This window comes from Watersipora subatra, chromosome 3 (genome assembly GCF_963576615.1).
Source record: "Watersipora subatra chromosome 3, tzWatSuba1.1, whole genome shotgun sequence".
NCBI lineage: Eukaryota > Metazoa > Bryozoa > Gymnolaemata > Cheilostomatida > Watersiporidae > Watersipora > Watersipora subatra.
In genome coordinates this window covers 45,113,994-45,137,412 of record NC_088710.1, presented here as the reverse complement: position 1 = coordinate 45,137,412, position 23,419 = coordinate 45,113,994, and the positions used below count along the sequence as shown (strand labels likewise).

The 23,419-nt window shown below is 36.0% G+C and overlaps 1 protein-coding gene across 1 annotated transcript in view; it reads right to left on the bottom strand.

Annotated features, from left to right (window-relative positions):
• LOC137390641 (zinc finger homeobox protein 3-like) overlaps nucleotides 1-9,736 on the bottom strand; it is a 60,526-nt gene extending 50,790 nt beyond the window's left edge. The window contains 6 exon segments of the mRNA XM_068076968.1: nucleotides 1,751-2,008; nucleotides 3,063-3,221; nucleotides 5,297-5,521; nucleotides 5,859-6,000; nucleotides 7,208-7,418; nucleotides 8,761-9,736. Of these exon segments, the coding sequence (XP_067933069.1) occupies nucleotides 1,751-2,008; nucleotides 3,063-3,221; nucleotides 5,297-5,521; nucleotides 5,859-6,000; nucleotides 7,208-7,418; nucleotides 8,761-9,736 (1,971 nt within the window).
• Nucleotides 9,737-23,419: the final 13,683 nt, after the last annotated feature.

The window sequence follows — 23,419 nt, the reverse complement described above, 5'->3', positions numbered from 1 at the left end:
AGCAGTATTTAACTTAATTCATAGCTTCGCTGTATTGATTCATTGATTCAGTTTGAATCAGTAAAAATTAATACAGTTTCATTGATTCGCTGTATTCATTTTTATTAGTGGAAGTGAGAAATATGACGCATTATTCACAAATAGGACCCAAATTTATCAGTTTTTAAAAATAATTGCCAAAAGGTCAGAATTCATTAGATATTACTGAGTTATAGAAACCTGCCGTCCATAATTATATTTTTAGTGTGATAAGTAAAGACAATATTATTATAATCAATAGTGAAATTTTAGAAAGTAAACTCAGATTTATTTAGGAAAAGAACAGCTTTTACCAAAACCAGATGACTCACCTCCATATTAGTGCCAATATTAACACAACTAACATACATCTAAAATCTATGAGTGTTGCATATATTTTAATTCTATGTGTTACCTATATTTAAAGTCTATGAGTGTTACATATATTTAAAATCTATGAGTGTTACATATATCTAAAGTCTATGAGTGTTACATATATCTAAAGTCTATGAGTGTTACATATATTTAAAATCTATGAGGGTTACATATATCTAAAATCTATGAGTGTTACATATATCTAAAATCTATGAGTGTTACATATATCTGAAATCTATGAGTGCTACATATATTTAAAATCTATGAGTGTCACATATATCTAAAATTTATGAGTGTTACATATATCTAAAATCTATGAGTGTTACATATATCTAAAATCTATGTGTGTTACATATATCTAAAATCTATGAGTGTTACATATATCTAAAATCTATGAGTGTTACATATATTCTAGATGTATTAGTGTTCTGCATATCTAAAATAAAAATATATGAATAGTGGTTTTTCGCTAAATGCTAAACGTGAATCGTATCTTAAGGTGATGAAGGTAAGGGCTGACTTCAACAATTTTGAAGACTTTCCAAATCTCTGTCGTCCAATAAGATTACTACTTTATGGTTACAACTGTGCTGCAGAAATTTCCCGTTGAGATGAATAGCAAGGTAATAATGCTTACCATGGGTGAGTGTTAAACCGTGCATTGGAGTGGAAGGAAGAAAACACCAATTTTTTTTATAAAATATCCCTCTAGTATGTATATGTAGAATGCTTGTGAATGATTCAGCCCACGGCGCAGCTGAGATAATTTTGCCAATTTAGGACATATGTTTGATCACTTTTGTCACCATAAATGATTTTCTCTGCATTGTTACAATTTTGTATTTCGATAAATTATGAGATGTTACGAATTTGAGTGGCTGAGTACGACATTGAGTAGAGCATCGAGTATCACATTCAATCCTGCTGACTCACAATGAAGTACATCTTATCTACAAAGTTTGACTTCTTGGCTTTTTTACAAAAAAAAACTGGCAAGTATTCTAGGCAGATTTGCACTTTTCTATGGTACTTATGACAATAGTGTTGCGTTCAACTAAATATCAATGAAAAGGTAGTCAATGTAAAAAATCTATCATAAAGGCATTTGCCCAGATAACACACTGCAGGTAATAATAATATCCTAAAGATACACAAACTATTTACTGTAGGTGACCAACGGGGCAATGGACTGAGATGCCACAATGGCTCCAGCTGCTCTACAAGACTATTAGTTTAACCAACTGTAGAAAAAAACCACTTCCTTACAGATAACCAGGACAAGACATATAAACCACTAAAATCACCAACCTTGGCCTAATTACTACTCATAACATTTCAGAACGATTATGTAAATTACCTTGCAGTGTAGCTGAAAGTTTGCTTTAAGAGGGGTCTTATACTCGCACAGATTGCAGAGATAGTGGTTCTCAGGCGTGATAGTTACGTGTTCAGCATTGTTGGTGCTGCCGCGGTCCTTGCTGATGTGTTCCTCCAGTTCGTTGAGATCGTCGGTTGTAAAAGCATTGCATATCACGCAGCCATAGACATCTCGAGAACGCCCGAGTTTATGAGACATAGAATCTTCTGCAGCGCTGCCGGAGAGCTCATTGTTACCCTGAAAAATCAGGGTTGGGTTACAAGAGTGCTTCCAGTACTTGGCATTCATTGCGACACACGTGGAAACAATATCCGATACACTGTATCAGAGTAAACTCATATTTACGTCAGCATGAAAAGTTTACATTTATGACTTGATGCTTTTTGCCAGCGTTGTTTGCGAGGTTAAAGTAAGCGTAAAACATAGAGATGGTTTATTTGATGGATAATCAATTAGGTTTCACCGGCCAGCCAGCACAACACGGCCAGCGCTACATCACAAACCCAGGGAAGTGCAACGATTTAGCAACAACATAGATTGATCAAACCCTCTATAATAAGGTCCCAAGACGGGTTTCAATGAAACCATATTCAGTCATCTAACATCAGTTACAATATTTAACGGAGGCATGTACTAGCTCCTCATTACATTCCTTCATACCAATAGATGCTCTTATTACAGTATTATTCTGGTCCTGCCAGTTTTAAAGAAAATAGCAAACCATGAACTACTGAGCCATGCTTATACAAGCCACTCACTATTCTCGCTACAAAATTTGATAAACAAGTGATTGCAACATTAGAAAAATATTAAAAATTTAGCCATGAACAGACAGTACATCAGCAAAGACCAATAGAAATTGGGTTGATACAATTTTTACGATACAATTTAATAAATTGACTCTGGCAAGAAACTATTGCTAATGGATGAAAGCCTGACATGCAAAACCAACCCGATGGTTGTCTAAATGTAGCAACAGCGTTAAAAGGCAAAGATTAGTGTAGAAAATTCATGGATACCTGAAAAGATATTTTTAGTGAAACAATCACTTTAATAAAGGATAAAACTAGAAAAAAGTAAACATAATTCTAGCGATATTGAGACAGCAACATGACATAAACATAAAATATCCGGAGAGCTATCATCAAGGCTGAATGAGCAAAATAACGAACGTTGCCAGAGGCTGACTCAAATAGCTGACTGACTAATCACTTTACTGAAGGCCTCCTGCATTACAGCGGACGAACCGTAACAGAACCGTAACACGTAACAGAACCGTAACATGACTCACTTGCTGCTGCGAGAGAGCCTCCATCTGGCCCACAATACCAAGAGGATCAAAGGGGAACATAGTGCCAAGCTGCTGCATTGCGGCAGCATCTGGTTGACCAGAAGACATATTGCTGGCGCTCATGGTCAGCTTCATATTGCGCTGCATACTCTTTACATTCTGTAACAGAACACAATTGCACTTTACGACTGACTTTTAAACGAACGGATGGGCACGGATGGGCGTAAAGAATTTATAATACTTTAATTACAACCTCCCGTTAGCTAACTGAAGTGACATTATGCAGGTATACTATGTCATTCAATCATATACTCTATGTTTACTTGTATTGGGCAGTCTATAATAATTTTTATAGAGAAAATGTTTTATATATGGTGCCACAAAAAATATATAAAAATCCATAAATGAAAAGGTATTGCCATACTTTGTTATAAAGGCAAACTAAAAATTTATACACAACTTCAGACTATCATAAAAACAAAGATTAACTACAAATTACAATAAATACAGATAAGATAGATTACAAACAGGAATGGTACAAACTGTCTAACCCTAGCTTTCTGAAGGAATAGAGCTCTTCGTAGGTGTTCAACTTTTGTTTAGTAATTTATCATTTAACTGGTTGATGCCATCAGACTGCAACTGTGAAGGGTCTTACCAACTTGAATATCATTCTAACCACAAATTTCAGTATCTGCTAATACATCTACAGAGCAAATAATCCAGAACTAGAAATAGTATAGCATAGTGTTTGCTCTACGCAAGGCTTGCACACCTGCACCTTCACATCTTCAGCATGCCAACTTCGATGGCACTAGCGCGATTAGAACTAGCAAGGTTAGAATTCATTAAAAAATCAAATCAATTAATTAGAATGTGATGTGACTACTTTGTGTTTCTTTCGATTGAATAATTTACGAAACGATAATCTGAGGGCTGAGGTATGCGCAATTAAACCAAGTTATGTAATATATCCTTATTTGACTGGAGTTGTGATTAATGACCTTGATAAATGGTATTAGCGGAGGTATTATGTAGCGTAGCGCCAGCCAGCCAAGCCCAAGCGGTGTGTAGTTATCCCTGCTTATATTAATTACCTAAATAATAAGGAATCATATCTTTCGAGCAGAATAGTTGTACTTTTAGAGAAATAGTTGAAGAAATGAGGTATATTCCTGACCTTCGGGTCAAAAAACCTACAGGGCTGAATAAGCCTTTGCGATATTTATTGCATAAAACTAGAGATTTGAGCCTTTGCAATAATTTTTGCACAAAACTTGAGATTTGAGCCTTTGCAATATTATTTAATTGTTACATAAAAAGTTGGATCATGATTATTCTACACATTATTCTCTCTAGTCTTGTAAATCCCAGTTCTGGCACAATCAAACGCAAAAGCTCTGGCAAAGCTATTGATACCCGGCTTATGAGGAAATATTAGCTGTGAGCTGAGGCTTGTAAAAATTACAGTTAATGCAGCTCCTACACTTAATTGAGGAATTCCTATAAAATATTCCCATAAATATAGTAATAAAAACTAACTATAATGTAATAGTAGAATTAGCAAATGAAAACTAACCCCATTTCATGATCACAAATGAAAATAAACAATGGAGTTGCTTCCCATGTTGGTGAGGGCTAAAAAAGCTACAATACTAGAAATATGTAAATTAATGTATTATATCTTACTCTCAGCTGACATATTGATTACAAATGAGTCTTGTTCGCGCACGAGGTCAAAGGGTGCATTAAACCTTTTAGATTATGATTGGTTGTTTAGCGAAACGATCGAAAATATAATTTGAAAAATATTTTTGCAAATGCTGTAGAAGATCTCTTATTTCCCATATAAAGAAAGTGAGGCCTCTGATATAGCATGAAACAAACAAAAAGTGAATTGGATAAAGCTCATCAACGTTTATCTTTAAATCTTTATATTCTTTATAATTTTTGTTACTCTCATATGATTAATTGTTATATCATAATTAATTATTATATTATTAACTATATTTCTTAGTAAATTATGATTAATTTAAATGTTTAATAACCTTTAAAAAAATTATACGCCAACACACAAAATAGAGAAAAAAATGAACAATTATAAAATTGCTATAAATCATATAATCACATAGACATTTCTGGCAACTGCAAGTAAATGAACACCTTGAACATTTTCATTCAAAAGCTAATGAAAAGGTGTCTGTTCAAATTTATACCGTATGAAAAGTACGTACCTGCTGCAATATAAGCATGTTATGCGTGTGCTTCTCACTGGTCATGTGTATCCGAAGATTACGAGCGATAGTCGTTTCATAGTTGCAGACGTCACATCGGTATGTGTTCTTTTGCTGCTTCTGTCGTCCGCTGTTTATTGTGCTAGCTGCAGCGTAGCTGGGTGAGGGAACTGTAGGCACACTGGAGACTGCCGAAGGTGTTGGTGGATGGACAGCAGATGACTCCTAAGGCAAATAGAACAAAATTAATTATATATAAAAATACCTCAAGATGAGAAACAAAAAGGAAACTGCAATAGTTAACTGGTATGAGGTAACCGGCTAATGAGATAAAAATAGGTCACAATAAGAGAGAAGACAATTGGTTAACGCAGGCAAGCAAACATTACACAAGTACATAACCAATGCTTTGATACAAAAAACAGAGTTTGTAAGTGTTCAAAATACATTTCAAAGTCAATTACTAACATGCAACCGCAAAAAGTTCTTTACCACTTCAAAATAATTATGGACTAAATAAAACAATGCCTTCCTGTCACCAACAAACCATTTTTCAACAGACCTTCATCAGCGGAACATTACTGTTGTTCATTCCGGAAGCTCCAGTGTTTTGCAACTCTTGGACATTGTTGATATGCTTGTCAGACTGCATGTGGATGCTTAGGTTCCCTTTGGTCGTGGTTGAATAATTGCACACCTCACATCTTAAAACAAAAAATCACAAACTTACGAGTTCACAACACTGGAGTGTTTTGGAAGCTCGCTCTTGCAGTTCTGCCAGGGTGCGAGCGTGAACATCGGTTTTATAGGCGCTGCTGTCTTCTTCTCATCAGGAATGTTGACCAAGAGTAAATACACATATGCAGAAAGAAGACAAGCTGATGGAGCGTTGATAATATCATATCTAGTGGCAGCGAAGAGAGTTTGTAGATTCTCTTAGACAAAAATATTTATCTGTTAGTATTTATCAACAGCAGCAACTACTTTGCTCTTTGGTAGATGCCAAAGTAAGCAATTCTTTATCGCCTTTTTACGTAGATGTGATGGATTCGATGAGAACCCACGGTTGGAACAGTTAGGTTGTGAAAATTCTCAGCACTCTTAGAATTTTACATTTTAGAAAAAATTAACAAGCGTTATATTGAAATATAAAGGTCTTGTAAAAATAAAAAATAGATTTTCTGTCACAAAAATTTAATCTTGAAATTTTGATGACTTTTAATTCACCAAGAGTCAAAAATACATAACCTGTCGTAGATTATATATTGAAAACTATTGCAACTACGATGAGGCATGAGAAAAATTTTGATCGATTCTAAGTTTATTTTAAAAAGCATCAGCTTGGAGAGTAAAGAGTTTTAGCAAAATTAGAAAAAGAGCAAATTAAGGTGAGTGTTATTGCACTCATTTGCCGAACAAATGCTGCCAAGTCACTAGGCCACACATCAAGAAAAGGAAGCCCCAAATAGATTTTCTCGCAGGAAATGGTCATAACTATGATATTATAAAAAAACCTGATTACACCATTAAAAACTATCTATTTAATATTTAAAAACTGGATGTGTCAATTCCATTAGTTTTTAATACATGACATCTCGAGTTTATTTGAGGAAATACCGTGACAAAGAAGAAACTCTGTTTCATATGACAATCGGCATTTAGAGCAACGCTTGTATGAATGTTTTATTCAATCCTTTAAAGTAATAAAACTGAAAACTAGTCATACCATTGGCATAAAAAAGATACCCATTTTCCGGCCAAGCTATACATAGCTATAGTATGAGTACAACCGGGCAACCAAAGATATACTCGTAACATTGGTAAAGATTATTCCCACAATATATTACTCATAATTGCCGTTTTAAACCAAATCTCTTGCCAAACCGAAAGACAATACAAAATATGTCCAACCTGTAGGGTTTATAACCACACATGTAGTTCTCTCCTCTCGCCAGCCGAGGATGAGATTGTTTGGTAACGCAATACACGCATGTCTGCTCTGTCTCCGGGTGTTTTTCCTTCATATGGATTTCCAGGGTCTCCTGGTATTTGTAATGCCAATTGCACTTGGGACACTTGAGGGTCTTGCAGGAGTTCCGCGAATGCATCATTGTCATGTGGCCTGAACATACGATAATATATCAGCATATCAATATCGCGTTTGAACTCCAAGCACCTGGTATTTTTAAGCTTTAGTTACATTTACTTTTAAAATATGTTATACTATGATTTATATTATTAAACCTATTATTTTAAAATTACATTATATTATCTATTTACTTATAAAATATACAGTTACGGAAGAAGTTATACTATTACAAATGTTATTTTAAAACTAACACATCATATATTTACTTTTATATTCTTATAATATACTAATATATATTCACAATTAATGATATTAAACATACTATTATAATATGATTTATATTATAACTTCATTATAACACATATAATATATTATTCTACACTTTTATTGAACATATTACACTGTAGATTTGACTATAGTATTGCATATTTATAAAATATATTTATGGCATATTATATTATTAGAATTATACTATGTTTGCTCATTATTCGCGTCATACTAGTGAAATATATATTACGTACATGCAAGCATGCAGTTTGTACACTGCTTGAATGCTTGAACCATTAATGCATGTTAATTAAAAATTTAGTTTCTATGATGCAACTATGCAAAAAAAATGAGGCGGAAAATAAGGCTACATTAGAAGTACGTACCTACACGAACAATCCTATAGGTAATCTATATGGATATGGATATAAGAATATGAACTCATTCTATACTCATAGAAAAAAACTGAAACCAGGAACCTAAAAACACGGCTATAAAAATGCTTTTCCTCCAGGGCATAATTTCAAAAGACCGGGTACCATGTCATATTACCATACATAGAAATTATGCATGCTAATTTGGCTCTGAAGCAAAAAGGAGAACAATCTGATTTTGCATAAATGTTTTCAGCATTTTAATAGTTGTAAAAATTGTGAAAGTGATTTTGCTGCAAGAATACCGATTAAATGTTTTTCATTAGTCAGAAGAGGAGGTGGGCAAAGCTTGGCATTGAACTCAGCACTAGCCATTTTAGTTTAATGGCTGCATTGACTACAAACAATCTGGTTCATTGCATAGTAGAAGTATGTAAGCCATTAGCTGGCAGGTTTTCTTGGAGTCAGCATTCCAATTTAGGCTCATTGAAATTGAGCGTTGAGTAGTCCAAACTGAATTGTTTTTTGTTAGACTGTTTTCCAACGATATCCAAAATGAGATGAGCATAAATTATGCTCTCTTTTATTCCTGAAACTAAATTGAGCACCCTTTGTGTTAAAAATGATTTTATTTAAATTTTTTCCGATAATGAAATAGCAAAAAAATATGGCAAGCGAAAATGCATTCTATGAAAATTGAGCACTGCTGCCAGTGACAATGAAATTTGTTTTACCTCCAAAAGATCTTGTTGACCCTAGCACAAGGTCGCATTTGGGGCACTCTATTCCACCTTCTTGGTGTTCACTGCATCCAACAGTATTGGACAAAGGTTTATCGCTAGACAAAGGAGAGGATACAGAGGGAGATCCATTGCTAGCTGTACCTACTCGAGCTAGCAAGACTTGCATGCTGATCGTTTCAACAAATTTGAGAAAAGACAAACATGGATTCTGATTACGAACTTGCTGTATAACTGCCGAAAATTCGGCACACTCATTTATGTTCGAGCTCAAACCATGAACATCTCTACCGTGTGAAGTCAGCTGTTCGATCTGATCAAATCTGTACCGGCAGACGAAGCAGATGAGCAGACGAGAAAATGGCTGGTCAGGTGCTGGTGTGCTGTTGACCGTGTAACACATCACCTGTTTATCATTGGGTGAATCAGAACAGAACTTTATTGACTTTCCCAAAACGGGAAATGGTAAACATTGCTCATCAGTGAGTTCATTTAACACTCCGTCGGGTGTCAAAAGTTTTTGAGAGAGATCATTAGGGAAAAGGTATACCGATCCATCACAATTGCAGATTATATCTGATGAAATTAGGCTACAAGTGGAAGTTTCATTGTTTTCTGTAGAGTTTTGTATCACAGAGTTATGCTGTAACAAACTGAGTCGACAAAGAGAGGTGCCATTAGAGTTGATCGTACTAGTAGGTTGAGGGGCAGCATTCTGTTTAAGAGACTCGATGGTCTCTGCCAGTGTTTTGGACTTCAAAGGACGTTTTGTTTCACTTTCTAGGGGCAATATGGTTCTAGGTTGATCCGGTGAAACGGGAAAGTTGTTCTCAATGAACATGTTGGTCTGTTTGTGATAACTGCGCGGCGACTCTAGATTGTTGTTGTCGTGTTCAGTGGCAGAAATGGCAGCACCATCTGTAGACTGGGTAGCTTCCATACCCCCACAGCATTCCACACCATCATCCATATCTGCAAAAATATATTGTTCTATATTTTCAATGAAAAGAAAGCTGAGTTCACTTGTGTATGTCTAAGCATATACTAGGTACCCAAATATGAGACTTTACATCTGAAGCGTACCAATGTGCCAAAAACTATATTTCCGACATCGTGCATTTGCTTCTTCCAATTACATAAACTTTGATCAGCTAGCAATATATCCTTATATATCCTCAATCTATCTTTAAGCAAACAACCTTATTCAAAGCACTATAACACTAGAAATGAGTATTTTTGATGGTATCACTTCTATTCAATGTGAGAACATTCTTAACAGGTGACTCCTAAGTTTACATATTTGACTTTAATTGTACAATCATAGTGTATCCTACACATATCGTCATGCTGTTGTCCAGACGACAGTTATTCTACAGTGGGTAGATGGTTGTTTTAATGGCCCATAGACAAGCCTGCTGAGAAAACTAACATTGTTTATGTTTATATTCAACGGGCTGCTTGTGAAGGTTAACATTAAGAGTGAAATCATTATTTCACTCTTAATGTTAAGATTTGACATTAAAAGTAAATCTGAAGGCAAGCTGAATATATGTATCAGTAAATACATATATGCAGCTTGCTTTCTGCATATGTATTTACTCTTGGCCAACATTCCTGATGAGGAGACAGCAGCGCCTATAAAACCAATGTTCACGCTCGCACCCTGGCAGAACTGCAAGAGCGAGCTTCCAAAACACTCCAGTGTTGTGAACTCGTAAGTTTGTGATTTTTTGTTTTAAGATGTGAGGTGTGCAATTACTCGACCACGACCAAAGGGAACCTAAGCATCCACATGCAGTCTGACAAGCATATCAACAATGTCCAAGAGTTGCAAAACACTGGAGTTTTCGGAATGAACAACAGTAATGTTCCGCTGTTGAAGGTCTATTGAACAATGGTTTGTTGGTGACAGGAAGGCATTGTTTTATTTAGTCCATAAATATTTTGAAGTGGCAAAGAACTTTTTTCGGTTGCCTGTTGATAATTGACTTTGAAATGCATTTTGTTCCCAAAGAATTCACTTAAAATGAAAAGAACCAAAATGGCTTACAGCAAGATTTACCCTCGACAAACTACTATTTGCCTTCAAACTTGTGAAGATAATAAATATATTGGTCAGCCTAGAAGGCGGGCAGCAAGCTTCATTCAGGAAGAACATCCTACCACATTTTTATAAATGTCTGGAGAATCCAGCTTTCTTCGATATTGATGGTGAGATCAACCATTAATCATGTATTGGTGAATCGAAGTTAGGAAAAGTGTTAGTCCGCAGCCAATGGAGACTTTCCAATAAACAGAAAATTTTGTTTCACTTGTGTACAAATGGTTACGCATTCACTCGGTGCCCAAATATTAGACTTGACATCTGAATCGTAGCAAAAGCTATATTTCAGACATCTTGTTAATTTTGGCTGCGTTATTTAACCTAATCAAATTCTTACACGATTACTTCATCTTGCGAATGGTAATGCTTAAGTACTGACATATTAAATAAATGTCATTCTATGATAGCCGATATAGCTGTGAGTACAATATAGTTATATGTGGCTCACCTCCTATTGTTTGAATAGTCAACCTACTTCAAACAACCAACTCATTTATCAGAGATAATAATTATCATTGGAGATGCTATTCTCTTTACGCTTACATATTGTGGAACGTCAGCGAAACCACCCGAATAGATAAAATAGTGTCAAAACTGGAGATAATTAGAACAGAGGCTAATAAAGTCTCGTATTCATTATTCATGTTTCAGCTAGAGTCATGCTGATTGTAAAGGATGCAGTGTCACAGGACACCTAGTTACATCACATTAACTACTGACACAGCTCCTCACATCAAACCAATCTTCATCGGGAAGACGACCCCGAGTATGTCGAATGTCATTCTTATTGGCAATGCCTGCTATTAATTGCGCTCTCTCTCTGATTACACTATAGACAAAGTGACCGACGCTTAATTATGCTACCCTCGATGCTCTAGAGGAGGGAGAGAGAGAAGAGCAATGATCCAAAAATCTGATATTATTCAAACACATATTGGTTTGAATAGAGAAGCATCAAGTAAGACAATGGAGGAGAGACAGGTCTTAGCTAACACTTTCAATAGAATCAAAGAGTAAGAGTTTGATGCTACGCTAGTGTCACGTGAAACTTACTCTTTCAATAAGTAAACAGTGCATTCATCAGTTTCTACCAAACTAGAACGAAGCGCAACCTTCCTTATCCAATTGTAGGACTGGATAAGTTAAAGAACTCGATAACAGATCTCATGTGAATGACAATCTGATTGGGCCCGGTTTGTTAAAATGAGATAATGCCAGATAATTTTATCATGTTTTAAACTTCCTTTTAAGAATAACCTATCTCAGACTAGAAACAAGGTGTTTTGTGTCTAGAAATAGTCCCAGGACAACTTGTATTCACAAAAATCATCACAAACTGCTTAGGTAGGAAGAGAAAAGAGATTGCATTGTAACTTTAAAATAAAACGTGTGATATGTGTTTACTGTTTGCCAGCAATGGCTATTCTGAACAGTAAAAACTGCTTATTTTACTTCCAACCATCACTGTACTGAGCAATAAGCACTACTTACGCCATTTTGACCATCGGTATATTAAACAATAAGCACTACTTATCCCACTCTGACCATCGCTGTATTAAGCAATAAGCACTACTTATTCCACTCTGACCATTGCTGCATTAAGCAATAGGCACTACTTATCCCCTTCTGACCATCGCTGTACTGAGCAATAAGCACTACTTACGCCACTCTGACCATCGGTGTATTAAACAATAAGCACTACTACTTACGCTACTCTGACCATCGCTGTATTAAGCAATAGGCACTAATGCCACTCTGACCATCGCTGTACTGAGCAAGAAGCATTACTTATGCCACTCTGACCATCGCTGTACTGAGCAATAAGCACTACTTATGCCACTCTGACCATCGGTGTATTAAACAATAAGCACTATTTATCCTACTCTGGCCACCGCTGTATTAAGCAATAGGCACTACTTATGCCACTTTAACAATGTACATATTGAGCAATAGGCAGTACTTATCTCAGTACATTGGTTAAAATTACATACTAGCATATAGCCCGCTGCCAGCATCTGCATACTAAGTTTTGATAGTTGGTGTGGTATCTGCAGGCATTAAAAAGCTTGAGCTGAAAGCGACTTGCTTGGTTATTCCACAAACCCAATACGCGTCTCTTTTTCCACTGGCTAAAAGTAACTTACTCACTATCGAGGTACGCAGACTTAATTCGCAGATCTCAGTCTAATAGTGGAGACGAATTTAACAGGGATTGAAGGAATAATAGTTTGCTCATGCACTTGACTGGATAGTACTGAACACACAATGTTTGAGAGGCTACTAGTAAATATAATTACCTATCACCTAATTAAAGCTTCTACACGGCATGAAACAGACATAGATACCGCAAACACTGGACTAGTAGAAGTGTTGAATCACAATACAGTTGTCTATGACCAATCTGCTTCTGATACACAACAGTGCTTGTCATGTCATGATATATTTTTAGATTTAATTTTGAGACAAGTTTATGATTCGAACTACCTTCGACATACATCGTTGGGTCTTCAATCAGAAATTGTCAGGACAGTATAATTCAGCAGCTGATCCAATCATGAACACAATATACAATATGCGTTACTTACCGCACTATAATCATGACTATCATGAGCATTATTCAATACTTACTGCACTATAATCATGGCTATCATGAGCATTATGCAATACTTACTACACTATAATCATGGCTATCATGAGCATTATTCAATACTTACGGCACTATAATCATGGCTATCATGAGCAATATGCAGTACTCACTGCACTATAACCATGGCTATAATGAGCAATATGCAATACTTGGTTATTCTGTATTATGATTAAGCTATCATTAGCAATATGCATTATTTACTTCACTATAATCATGGCTATCATGAGCAATATGTATTACTTACTGCACTATAATCATGGCTATCATGAGCAATATGCAGTACTCACTGCACTATAACCATGGCTATAATGAGCAATATGCAATACTTGGTTATTCTGTATTATGATTAAGCTATCATTAGCAATATGCATTATTTACTTCACCATAATCATAGCTATCATGAAAAATATGCATTACTTACTGTACTATAATCATGAGCAACAAGCATTATTTACTGCGCTGCGATCATGGCTATCATGAGCACTATTCATTATTTACTACACTATAACCATGGCTTTCATGAGCAACATGCATTATTTATGGCACTATCATCATGGCTATCATGAGCAATATTTACTGCACTATTATAGCCATGGCTATAATGATCAATATCCAATAGTTATTGCTCTATAACCATGACTATAATGAGCGCTATGCAATACTTAGTGCGCTAAGACTATGAAAACTGGGCACTACTCATTCAGCTCCTAATGTGAAACATAAACACTCAGTAAATGCCATCATTAGCTACTTATGAACATTATAAATCTACCTGTTCTAGTGTGTCAAGGCAAACAGTTTTGATAGTTGGCTGATGAGAACAAGATTAAGCTGCTATAAAATTGAAATGGTGACACACTTGACGATTAGACATAAAGTATACTTGGAGATACAGTTTAAGTTTCCTAAGCTAATTTGTAACCAAATTGACTAGAATTTTTTAACTCAACTTCGGTAAAAATTTTGCGACAGTAAATTTTTGCGCAACAACATTAGGTCTTGCTAACCCGTTAAGTTTTCACTGAAAAATTATAAGGTCTTTAAAATATTTTGTAATAACATATATCAGTCATTAATTAGATATGGAATTCGAGGATTACTGCACTAAGAAGACTGGCTAAGCATTAATTAAGAATAGCCTGAGGTTTTAATTCATAATCTTTGTAATATAAGAAGCAATTATATAAAATCTACACAATAGATTTCACATTCACGCCTCAAGCGAATAAACTAGGAGAAATATTGCTTTGTAAGCGTCACGGCTGGCACCAAATATCGGACATGTAAAACTGTGACCAGGCGTTACTAATAACTAAACAATTATCTTCCAGTCTGGATTAGCTACGATTGACGATGTATGAACAAAGTTAACTTTAGGAAAGACAGATGAGCAAATGTGTCTTATTTCTTAAATTCCCATCGGTTGCTCAAACGTTGCTAATTTTCTCATAGGGAGTCACGACGCTGTAAAGAAATGAGCGAGTCTGATGAGACGCAACAAATGTGAAATATTCTAAGACAATAGCGACAAAGTCACTGATCTCGAATATAGATTAAATTTGACAAATTTTGTATGAGACTATTATTTAAGAGTTATTCAAGTGAAGATGCAAAGCTAATGTAATGGTGCGACATACTCAAATGGTGTTACACTGGAACAATAGACCATGGCCCTCGCATCAGACAGCATCTCTATTCATCTATTCAGAAAACAATAGGTGTTAGAAATAATCTTCCACTCTCATTTTCACGGCTGATTATGCGAGTGTGTTAAAGCCAAAAACATGGCTTCTCTGGAATAGCCCTGTTTGACATAACCTGTCTGCTTTGAGATTCTGAATAAATTAATTAGGTTAAATCAAATCAAATGCCAGATGAAAAAAAAACTGAAGCAGAGCTGCGAGTTGGAACAGCCTTGTTATATCATTCCTAGTAATTGACAGTCGTTGTTAGTAATTAGCCACTGAGATGAAAGCAGGCGAGGCCAGCTACAAGGGTCACAGGCCTGCTGTTATCTAATGCCATCACTAATATCATTATTGATAAAATTCAGGCAGATATGTTTAGAAGCCTTCGATGCCTCAACTTTTATGGTTGTAAATAGCTTCAGAGTTTTTGCTCAAAAAACTACCGGCTGTTACGGCATCCAACCATAACAGCTAGGAGAAGATAATGAGGCTCTAGTGGTGATAACAATGCTAATAGTCACCAGAGAGGCCGTCTAATTAGTTGGCATTATCTTTAGAGTCATTAAATGCAGTTTATTAGTAGTTGTGTATAGCTTGGCCATTACATACCAGTCAAAAGCCGCTAGTCTCCTATGCACTCCCTAGTTTTATCTGTCAATGAAGCATTCGTTATCTTTGACAAAGGACCTAGCACCAGCTGGTTAGAACAGAACCTCCCATCAATTCTAGTTCTCACTGAGGCTAGAGAAGCAGGTGGCCTTCCTGTTTCATAGGGAAGGACCTGCTGAGTAAACTCAGGTTGCTGACCCTAGTTTGAGAGGAGGTTTGGAAGACTAATGCCTGATGAAAGATGCTACGCCTTTAGAACCTATTCTCACGTGTGTGCACGCGAGCATAGGGTCGTTTGTAGTTGACAGCATTTGTATCCAACCCAAAGTAATGCAGCTATCAATGAAGGCACAAATAGGACTAGCCTAACATATTATTGATACCATGTCCAGCTATATATCATAGATGCTGATAAAATGTTGCTGTAACTTTCATGGAGAGCCCCGACTTCAATATTGTTCACTATCGATGAGCATATGAAAATAGCTAGACTAACTCTAAACCAAATACGCTGATCCTATAATACTGCGGACACTCAATCACAAAAACTAAAATCTGACATGGCGTGTACCACCTACCAGCAGAGGCAATACAAATTCACTTCACCCCAACTAATCACACAGTAAACATTTAGAAATCTCCCTAGAATGTAAGATAGCAGACTTACACTTACAATTGTCTAATCACACTGACTCGCTAGTGCCACTAACGTCTCTGACTAACCATCCTGCACAGAGTGTAAGAGTAGGGAATATGACTTCCTTATAGAGCGAATAGCCTCTGAGAGATGCCCCCTCGATATATAAAGCATCAATAACCGTGTTACGCCGAGCAGCGAGCAGCGTTGAGTTGACACCATGCATAAATCTATCACTATGTTCAAACACAAGTATTAGCCAACGCGGCTAGCTTATCTCTGGCTGTCACAGTGTGTATAATTAGGCACTGAATACATTTCCCATGATTCAACACGCTAATTAACAGCCTTCGAGATCTAGCTGAGTTATCGTGTATAGCTGAGCTTCAATATGTAGCAGTTCTAGCCATGCCTGGCCCTTGCTGATTGTGAATAGAGAAAAAGCCAGTTCTCCAAATGAAATAGTATAATAGCGCAGTATGTAAATTATAGCGTGGTATGTAACAGTTATAGCGCAGTATGTAACAGTTATAGCGCAGTATGTAACAGTTCTAGCGCAATATGTAACAGTTATAGCGCAGTATGTAACAGTTATAGCGCAGTATGTAACAGTTCTAGCGCAATATATAGTAGTCCTAGAGCAATATGTAGCAGTTATAGCGCAATGTGTAACAGTTGGAGCGCAATATGTAACAGTTATAGCGCAATATGTAGTAGTTCTAGCACATTATGTAACAGTTATAGCGCAATATGTAACAGTTATAGCGCAATATGTAGTAGCTCTACCGCAATATGTATAAGTTATAGCCATGTGTGGTCCTTGCTGATTGTGAATAAAAAGGAGGCTAGTTCATAAAACAAAACAGCGCATTCTTAATCCTGACTTACTCTACCTTGGGTAGGTTATGAAATAAGTCCTTTTAAAGAGTTACAAGGCTTGGTATGTACACAACTATCTATATAAAATTTCACAGCACAATTTTTAATAAAATAATGAAAGTTAGCCAAGTTATCCAAGCCTCTTGTGGTGAAATATATGGGCATAGACCTAGATCGGATGGTTTATTTATCATCCAAGTATCTGCCTAAAGATTACATATAAGAACATGTATTGACGTGTTTCAATACAACCCCATTCCGCAAACACAAGATACAGTCTTGCCATAACATAGAGCAAATATTTTGTTTTGTATAAAAATAAACAAATATTGTATAGACAAACATACATTTTTATATTGTATCAGACTACGGATATAGTATCTTTAAGTCTGCTCATTGGATTATTTCTCCCAAATTTAAAAAGCTGGCTAATCCAATTTCATAAAATTTAAACAGCTAGTAATATATCTTTAAGCAAACAACCTTATTCAAAGCACTATAACACTAGAAATGTGTATTTTTGATGGTATCACTTCTACTCAATGTATGACTATCAAGTTTACATATCCAGTTTGAATTGTACAATCATAGTGTATACTATGCATATCGTCATGCTGTTGTCCAGACGATGTATCACCAGTTTTGACAGTTATTCTCCAATGGGTAGATGGTTGTTCTAATGTCCCCCTTGGTCACGTCTGTTGAGAAAACTAACATTGTTTATGTTTATATTCAATGCTCGGCTTGTAAAGGTTAACATTAAAAGTGAAATCGATGATAATAGCTCCCAAGAAATTTACTTAAAATGAAAACCAAAATGGCTTATAGCAAGATTCCACCCTTTTTAATCTACCATTTGCCTTCAAACTAGTGAAGATAACAAATATATCTGTCAGTCCGAAAGGCAGGCAACGAGCAAGCTTCATCCAGGAAGAACATCTTACCACATTTCTAAAAATGTCTGGAGAATCCAGCTATCTTTGATATTGATTGTGAGATCAACCATTAGCCACGTATTGGTGAATCGACGTTAGGAAAAATGTTAGTCCGCAGCCAATAGGACGACTTATCACGCTGAGTCTCAGATTTTAAATGGCAGTTTGCACATAATAGGTGGAGACAGTATTACGACTTGCTAGCTAATTACACATCCTATTCACGGCCGGCTAGGTGTGTTCCTATAATAAATGGAATCTCTTTTGTTCGCATTAACTCCTTTTCAAATATTAGCTTAACCTTTTTAAGAATCCACAAAAGCCAAGAAACGATCAGTTGTCTCAATGTTTTTGTCTGACTATATAATCTCCTAAAGTTCACTTCGGTTACTAGCTGTGATTTAGGTGATTACAAACTACTTTTCTGGCTGGGACAGAGGTGAAGTTGATTAGATATAAGTAAGCTAGAAAAAGGCAAATCGATAGCGATTCAACCCGTATTTTCTGATAAAACAAATATATAGTAAAATAAACTAAGCAAATGATCTATCAACATTTTCGTTTGCAATTGTTTGAAAAGATTTCAAAAACATAAATTGCAAAACAAGACAATTATAATTTAATAATTATAATTAAAATATAATTTATAATCTTTGAGAAGAACCTTTTATATATCTGAGGCAACATATAAAATAAAAAACATGATGGAGTTAACAGAAATGCTCAGATGCATCTTCTAAATCTTGGTACATACATAGTAAGATTTCTCATTTTCTTGTGAATGGAGCTATCAGCCTACAATTAACCTTTTGTGTTCCAAACAGCTGCAAATTTGTAGAAAATCTGTGGAAGCAGGTCTTGACAATTTTCATCATCTTCTGTTATGACATTAATAAAATGCACAAATCATATTATCTATCGATGTATGTATCCAATATTAAAGATTGTGAATTTTTGTTGGCATAGACAAAAATTGTCTCTGCCTCTACTAAGTCAACACATTGATTATATATTAATGCCGTTAGAATGAATTTTTAAAAGCAAAACAGTACACTGATAATTTTTTCAGTCTATAACATCATCTAAAACTGCTGGACCCCCAAAAGTAGCCAGTCTGGGAGATCATGGATCCAAATCTTGGTGTTTTTGTTTAAGAAAACCAGCTAAAAGACTAAAATGTTCTAGTTCCTGAATGTAAATATGTATTACAACTCTTTTAGGAGCCGCAAGAGTGAATCAATGTACTAGCAGAGTCAGCAAAGGAACAGTATCCTGCCATAACTAAAGCTATTGATGGCTCTTGCAGCACTTCCTGTATCCTGGTTCAAATGATCAATGCAGAATATTCTGTTACGATTATGAATTGAACCTTAGTCAGTGACAAGTGAAGCCCAAGAACAACAGCTGGACCATGACAACTATCTTTAGCAGGTAAGAAGAACGTATGCAAACAGTAGAACCTGTTGCGATGTCTCTATGTGTAGAATCACACAGCAATTCACCTTACTGAGTAGTAATGAAGTACTAGGATTGGCCTAATCACAGTTACTGCTATTCAATTAGATAAGGATGATGAGTGTCTCATCTTCAACTTATTTAGACTGTATCATTATAGACTGTCTTTGCCAACAAAAATTCACCAACTGGGCATGAGAAAATTGATGGCAAGATCATTTCAAACCAGGTTAGATCTTGTCTAGCTAAATAATTGGAAAAATGGTCAAAACGATAGCTCAGAAATATCCCAACACAAAAAAATCACCTCTATATTTTCATGACCAGCACTTGAGTGAATTGGGGTAAGTCTATTAAAATCCATCATAACCTTCCCAATGCCACAACTCAGCTTGTAATTCACTGCAACAAGCTCCAATAGAATTTAACCAAATTACACAGCTATTTCGTAGCCGAAACTACAAATTGAATTGACAAAGATAGTAGTTTTGTAATATGGTTTAGTATTTCATAGTGAAGACAAATCCGAGAAACGCGAAGAAACGCCTACCTTCAGCCGTTGTCAGTCATCCATTGCAGAATGAGTAAGCTAACCGATCCAATAAAGAAACACGCAAAGATCTACTAACTATAGCTATTAAATTACCATGCAACTTTGGTATAGCTGGACAAAATAGAAAACTTAGAGCGAAAAAGCCTATAATCACATTACTCCATGGCAGCTTAGGCCCATATGAAATCTTTGCCTAGAAGAAATTTGATTTTCTTAGCAATTAATTACAGGCGATGCTAATTGTGTCAAATTAAATTATATGCGTTACAATGTTGGATACTCGCACCATGCAATTAGTAGCAATTATGATTGATAACACAGATCAACATGCATACTAGGATGAAATTAAAGTATCTCATAGGGCGCGAAACAAAAGCTATGGGTAATTAAGCACGCAGCGGCAAGCAAAATAATGATAGAGTTGACAGTCGCACAGACATGAAGGCGAATTTGTCTCGTAAACACACTCTTGTGGCGACAGCAAACCAACTAGAATGATGCCATGGTGTGATGGGCAACTACCGATTAGTGAGCCTCCTCTCCAAACTATGTATATTATGATAAGATTAAAACTTTCACAAACAAAATCATATTTGTAATAGCATCGGCATTCTGCTGTTTTAATTAAAAACAAGTCTGAAAAGATGTCAGATGTTTTGAGAGAATTTACCAGTCATTCTCAAAATTCTCCAACATCTCCATCAATCTGGAAGGAAAATCATTTTGATAGAGTTAACAAAGACATCTGCCTTAAAACCTTTCTAGTAGATATGACATAGTGAGAAATAATCACCGACTGTAAGTGTATTCATTATCAGGTATGGACACACATCTGCCATCTGAGGTCAATAATGCTATCATTGGTGAGCCCGTAGTATGGGGATTTGTCTTTAGAGATTACTGGTTTTACTTGTAGGTGGACATGATTTTGGGTTTGACACTGAGCAAACCATCTGGCATCGTAGTTGTGGCAGGTATCAGAAGCATAACTAACCTCTTGTCAAATGCAAGAATCTTGGCTACAAACAAAAAATATTCGCAATACCAGACAGCAGGCAATATGGCCATAAACATGAAATGACAGAATACGAATAATATGGTCATCAAACCAGTATATCAGATGGTATGTTTAACAGAAGGGAAAACCATGAGACAGTCACAAATTAAAAGACCTATGTATAAACATACCTTCAAATAATGGAAGTCTTTCAATGGACCTGCTCAGTTCTAGATGATCACTCCTTCTGAAACAGAGCCAACTGAAGATACAATGATTGCAGCATACCAATGTGACAAATTAACTAAAAATGGGGCTTTTAATGTAACCCGCAAAATGGGCTTCAATAAAGTTGGTTGAGTAACCTAAAACATTAATTCTTCAACAAAAGACACACAAATACGTTTCTCTTGCTCGAGTGACTCGCTAAGAGCAAGCAACATACTATAACTTGTTTGTTTACTTGTACCAGTTTTTGGTGTAGGTCCACGACTTTTTAGACATTCTATTCAGTCAGTTTGCTTTTTTGAGAAAAGTTAGACGAAAACCAATTTTCCATACACTGTAACGGACACACCCCCCATATGGGCGCTGCAATGCCATCATGGAAACAGCCGTGACGCTTTCACTCCTTGCGAGGCGCCATTATTAGGCCATGGGAAGGGCCAATGGTGTCGACCAATGAATGCAGCGACCATGCGCATAGGTCTTGCTTTGTGAAGAAATGACCTCGAAATAAGACAGCGCACAACCATCGCTCTACTATAAGCGCCCTATGAAAACATGATCTGCTTGTCGGCCCAGCGTAGCGCTTCGGCCCTGATGCACCCAGCTGCCGCTATGCTACCGCTGTATGAAGACATGATATCGACATCATCAAATTTAACATAATATTTTTAAATATTACCGCATCTAATGTGACTGTATGTACATTACCACACGTAATGCAACCAGTATTAACAGCTATATTTAAAATCGCTTTTAATTTTGACATATTATGAGGCTCCTCAGATAATAACCTTGGCATAGAGCGAGTTCACATTTAAAATAGTCTGTTGATAAAATAGACCAGTGGTAGCGCATAGACCAAAGCTGTAAAATATCGTTGTCAGAGCTAGCTGACCTAAGTCTATGTATAACTGATGATCAATGACATAGGATCTTAATGGTCACAGACATGCTAGCGCCCATTCCATATGAGAAAAATAAAAATAACATAAATATAGTAAATACAAATGTTATATGTAATGTTGTAATGTATGTTAAATATATAATATACACGAGGTTCTTGGACAAATCTCATAAGACCTGAAGTGTATTGGCAACCTATTCTTCCACACTGATTAGATGACTTTACTTAATCAAAACACGCAGGTGTCTAGGTCTAGGTCAAAGGTTGTCAGCGTGTCTAAAACATTGATTTACCTTTAAAATTGATTGAATGTGCTAAATTTAAAAGAATACTAGGAAAAGAAGAAAAAAAGACAAAGAACCGGATTCTGCACCAACCATAACTTGTCAACGCATCCATGAACTTCTCCTCCCAAACGGACAGCTCTTCCTTGGCGGCCACTAAACTATGCAACATTTATACAACAAAATTAATTGCAAAAATATGAGGATTGTATATATTATTGACACCCTGACAATCCAGCAAGTAATATGGCTTAGCTCAAATTAATTAGACACAAAGATTAAATGATTAGTACTAGGGACAAGGTTAGTGGTGTGCAGCCTAGAATATCCTATTCCTGTTTTGAACTAGCAGCGCCAAAGACAAATGTCTTGCCCTCACCGGCACATATCCCACTTAACTTACACGATTTTATAAATTGTCACCGATCGTCGACCTTTAAAATGGGAGTCTTCTTGGAAAAAGATTTTATAACCGAATGGCAGCTAATCGTTTAACGCTTAGCAATATACTAGCAATACCGATATCAATACTTCTATAACTCTATTTGCCTGACAGTCTAGATTTGCGACTATAAATTAATAAAATAAAAATGGATATTTAAAAAAATTTCATTGAGAATGCTCACCATTTTATAAAGAATGTGTCATAGTTAAAAACTCATCCATTCTACTCTAAGTGTCATGGACTGACCAGCATAGGATGAGCTCCTCATTAGCCCTAGAACATATGAGA